The following is a 4,628-nucleotide window of genomic DNA, read 5'->3' on the forward strand; positions in this document are numbered from 1 at the left end:
ACATGACCAATGAAGTGTATCATGTATGGACCATGATAGTAAGGGGAGGAAACGGGATTTATCTATCCTCTATCCCATTAGGCCCTTCTAAGAGTGACTGATGGGCACTTATGCCATCCCTTACCATGGGCAAGCTGTGTGCACTTCACCTATACGCAAGACTACTTTTTCATCACTATATATAAGAAGTATCTCATGTCAAATATGCATGCCCCTCCCTCCTCATCTCTGGAAACCACTAATGTGCACTGCTCTTTGGGTATACATATAGGTATTCTTTTGTGTGTGTGAGGGAGGGGTACGTTTTTGAATTGTTTTTTCCTTGTGACAGTTTACAGAGAAAGTTGGTTTTCCTTTGAACAAGTCATACACACTTTATTTTGAGACACTGATTGCCATCCCCACAATAGAACAGCACGCTTCCCACATCATCCCTGGGTCTCCCATCTCCCATCATCCCTCCTCCTTTCTCATCCTTCCCCGCCTTCTGAGCATTGTCCCGGGAGCGATACTGCCGAGCAGCCTCGTAGGCTCAGTTGTTCTAAGGCAGTGGTTCTCCACCTTCCTCGTGCCGCCACCCTTTCATGCAGTTCCTCATGTTTGGGGACCTCAACCATCACATTATTTCCGTTGCTACTTCATCACTGTAAGTTGGCTACTGTTAGGAATTGGGCAACCCCTGTGAAAGAGTCGTTCGACCCCCAAAGGGGTCGTGACCCACAGGCTGAAACCGCTGCTCTAAGGAGTATGCACCTTGCTGCTGTAACTGTTCACCTTGTGGATCCATCGTCATTGTCCTTTGGCTGCAAGTCGTGACATGGAAATCAGTTCCATGCCAGGATTAACGTGTGACTAAGGGCCATTGTCCCCAGCTCCACCAATTTCCATGAGATCAAGAAGCCTAGTCGTGTGTGTGTGTGTGTGTGTGTGTGTGTATGTGTAAGAGAGAGCTTTATGTCAAAGGGCAATTATATATTAAGAAAACACCCCAGCCCAGTCTAGATCAAGTCCATAAGTCCAATATTAGTCGATATGTCCAATACCAGTCCATAAATTTCTCTTCAGACTCTTGCAACACATGCGGTGATGCCGAATGCAGGAAGACATAGGTCAGTGGGTGGAAAGTCTTGTGGATCCAGTGGGGCTGGAAGCATCTCAACACTGGCATGGGTCTCCATGTGGCTCCTCCAGCTCCAGGGCTCTGGTTGCCATAGCTCCATGTGGTTTGTCAACAGAAATGTCCAGAGAGTAGCCTTGTGAATTTTGTTTCATGTTTTCTCCATAGGGAGTGGGCCCTACTAAGGGTGGAACAGACAACAGGGTCTGATTGCCGCCCACGGCAGACCACCTTCAGGCAAGTAGCCATCAAGCAGTTGGCTTTCAAGCGGATCTAGTAGCAGCCATGTGCTTGCAAGCAGCACCTTAAGATTGGCATCACTGTGGGGGACCTTGAGGGAATAACTGTTACCTAGGAGAATGTGAGCGGGATGCATCCTCAAACCACAATGGGAAAGCTCCCTCCATGAGAGCCCTAGCCCAGCCTCGTTAACATCTGAACGTTGAGTTTGTCCCATGCACTGCTTCCTGGTTGCTTCCCACAACTACTAATACCGGGTGAAGCGATAGCCCCTTGTTGTTTTAATTTGCTTTTTTATTTTTTATTTTAGAGTTCAGTTCGGTTTATTGAACACAACAAAAGAGGGTTTAGTCAAAACGACCAAAGCCCACGCCATCATCGGATTCTCCAGCCTCTTCTTCCTTGGCTTCCACGTTCTTCTCCTCAGCTGGGGCAGCAGCGGTGGAGGGTGCAGGTCCTCCACCAGCCCCCACATTACAGATGAGGCTCCCGATGTTGACGTAGGCCAGGGCCTTGGCGAACAGGCCGGGCCAGAAGGGCTCCACGTTGACGCTGGCGGCTTTAATGAGGGCGTTGATCTTGTCCTCCGTGATGGTCACCTCGTCATCGCGCAGGATGAGGGCCGAGTAGATGCCGGCGAGCTCGGAGACGGAGGCCATGGCGCGGGAGTCCTGGGCTGGCGGCTGCCGGGCGCGGTGCTAGTCGCCGGATGAAGTGAGGGGCTCGCCCCAACGCGGTCTTAGCTTCCTCGGAAGGACCAAGCACCTTAGCGGCAGCTGAGGAAACAATTTGCATTTCTCTAACGGCTGATGAGCTCTGGTGGCACTGTGGATTAGGCAAGGGATTGCTAAGGACCTTCAGGGTCATCAGTTCAAATTTACCAGCTGCTCCAAGGGGGCAAGGTAAGGCTGTCTGCCCCGGTGAAGACGGACAGTGTTGGAAGCACCACATAGGCTCGCTGTGCATCTGAATCAACTTGATGGAAGTTGGGTGATGACGAATGACGAGCACAGTGTCTGTGTCCGTTTCTAATCTGGATTGTTTGCGGAGGTGTTGGCCTTTTCTATACATTTTAGAGATTAGACCTTTCTCTGCTGGGTCATTGCCAAGAGAACGCTCCCAGTCGTAAGCTCTCTACTCTCTCGGTCAAGTCTTTGGACCCATATAAACCTTGGGTTTGGGGGAGGGCACTGTCGTCTGGTTTGTCTTCTACCATTTGTGCGGTATTTCGTTGTGGCTCACAGTGTGGTTTTGCTGTGTATCCGGGACCCTAAGCTTGCCCCTATTCCATTTTTCCTCTGACGATCTCGACAGTTTTAGGAATGACATCTAGGTAATGGGAATCTTTGTTTACCTGGAATGAAATCCCACGGATGTGCAGGCCTTTATCCGTCACGCCCACCCTCACTTCCACTGGTAGTGAAAGAACACGCTCCCTGAGCCCCCCAGGACCCCAAGGCATAGTCTACCCACCACCCACGACCACACCCTCAATGGGCAGGGCCTCCGGAGGGGTGGGGTACTTCTGAAGACAAAGCCCAAGGAGACTGGCTAGAACCAGCTAAAAGCCCTCCCCACCCCCAACAAAGCGCTTGAGCCACGGTGGAAACTCCCTACTCCACATGCCACCCTCCCGGGTCCCAGGCCTGCCTTCCAATCCCGCTCAGTAATAGCGGGGCTGACTCAGCAGTCTCGAACAAAGCCCAGCTGAACACTCCCTTCTGTTTGTTTGATTTGTCAGCCTCTGATCAGGAATACATGAACGCCTCATGAATCACAGGTCTCCCAGGAGAGAGGTTTCCTCTGCAGTTTGGTACAAGGTTGTTCTTGGCTTGGTTCTGAACCAGGTGGCTATTGTTACAGTGCTGCTCGGGTTTTCGTCTCCAGCACCCAGTTCAGGTATAGAAGGACCCAACTTGCTGTGACTCGTGTCAAATGGCCAGAGGAACCCAGCAAGTATTGTCCTCCCCAGAATGTGTCTTGGGGGCAGCACATACTAAGGGCGCGCTGGTGGACGGGCTGCAGTTCCCTCTGTGGGAGGTCAGCAAAGGGCCCCCTCTCCAGGGAAGCAAGCTCTTTTACCTGCCTTCCTGGGCATTGCTTTGTATTGTGAGAGCAACATACAGGAGGGGCCTTGGTGACAGAGTTGGGCTTCAGTCCACAAGGTCCAAAGTTCGAAATCACCAGCCCCTCCTCGCGAGGAAAGTGGGCTTTCTACTCCCGTAACAGTGACCGTCTCGGAATCTCACAGAGGCGGTTCTCCCCTGTCCTAGAGGGTCACTGTGAGCCGGCGTCCACTGGATGGCAGAGGGGTTGGGTTTATGCATACAGGAGAACAAAGAATGTATTCAGGCGAATGAGCCATTCATAAACTAGATTCTGTATCCCCACCTCCAGGTCTGCCGTGGAAATCAGCCCCCACTCGAGTCCCTTCATGCCCCGCAAGCACCCCGCCTTCTCTTTCTCCTTCCCTCTGGAAGTGGCCACTCTCCCAGCCGCGGGAAGTCAATTCCTTGTGTTTGTTCCTCGGTAGTGTTACTGCTGTTTATGCCCAACTAAGCAAGACTTCTTTCTGCCTTTTTGGTTTTTTAATGTCATGTACATGGAATTATATTGTTTGCATTCTTTATTTATGACTTATTTTTCAAAATTGCTCTCAGACAAGGACTGAAGACAGCCCCTCAGGGGCCTGCTGAGGTTTCCAGGGCTTGCGGATTCAGGGGAGCGCTGTCTCCCCTGTCATTAGTGGCCGGGCAGCCACGCTGACTGGCTTTGGCTTCCTAGCTCAGCCACTAACTGACAGCAGGACCTTGCTTTTCCTCCTTTGTAAAACTGGAACAAAGGCTACCTTTGGGCAGAAGTAGCCCGAGAGCAGAGAGCGCAGCTCATCTGTCATTCTGTTCTCAGCAGCCCACCCCGCCCCGTGCCCGGTGAAAGTTGAAAGAGTAGAGCAGTCAAGGTGAGAACCATTGAGGGCCGAACATCCAACCTTTTTATAGCAGAATCCAACGCACGGCAGCCAGCCTGACTGTGGCCAGTCCCGCGCCTGCCTCTGCCAGGCAGAAAGGAGCTCTGGTGCCTAGCGGTTTCCAGTCGGGCTGCGAACCACGGAGTCAGCAGTGTGAAATCACCAGATCCTCCTCAGGAGGAAGAGGAGGCTTTCTTCAGCCTTGGGAACCCACGGGGGCAGGTCTAGTCCATCCTGTTGGCACGCTGTGCGTCGGGATCAAGTCCACGGCTGGGAGTTTGGGGTTTTCTTTTTTTGCAGATG

At 52.0% G+C, this 4,628-nt stretch overlaps 1 protein-coding gene across 2 annotated transcripts; it reads right to left on the reverse strand.

The window, feature by feature from the left end:
* Positions 1-1,704: 1,704 nt before the first annotated feature.
* LOC101663721 (60S acidic ribosomal protein P1-like) lies at positions 1,705-2,096 on the reverse strand. Of its 2 annotated transcripts, XM_013005865.2 has the most exons (2): positions 1,946-2,096; positions 1,705-1,870 (listed from the first exon to the last, which is right to left on the reverse strand). In XM_013005865.2, the coding sequence occupies exons 1-2, from the start codon at positions 2,014-2,016 to the stop codon at positions 1,705-1,707; spliced, it is 237 nt and encodes a 78-aa protein (XP_012861319.1). In that variant the 5' UTR covers positions 2,017-2,096. The 2 variants fall into 2 exon arrangements, with proteins under 2 accessions (XP_012861319.1, XP_012861318.1); XM_013005864.2 differs by having other exon boundaries at positions 1,705-2,096.
* Between the last annotated feature and the right edge of the window lie 2,532 nt (positions 2,097-4,628).

This window comes from Echinops telfairi, unplaced genomic scaffold (assembly GCF_000313985.2).
Source record: "Echinops telfairi isolate 266 unplaced genomic scaffold, ASM31398v2 ScPeMD7_7458;HRSCAF=8496, whole genome shotgun sequence".
In the NCBI taxonomy this organism is placed as follows: Eukaryota; Metazoa; Chordata; class Mammalia; order Afrosoricida; family Tenrecidae; genus Echinops; species Echinops telfairi.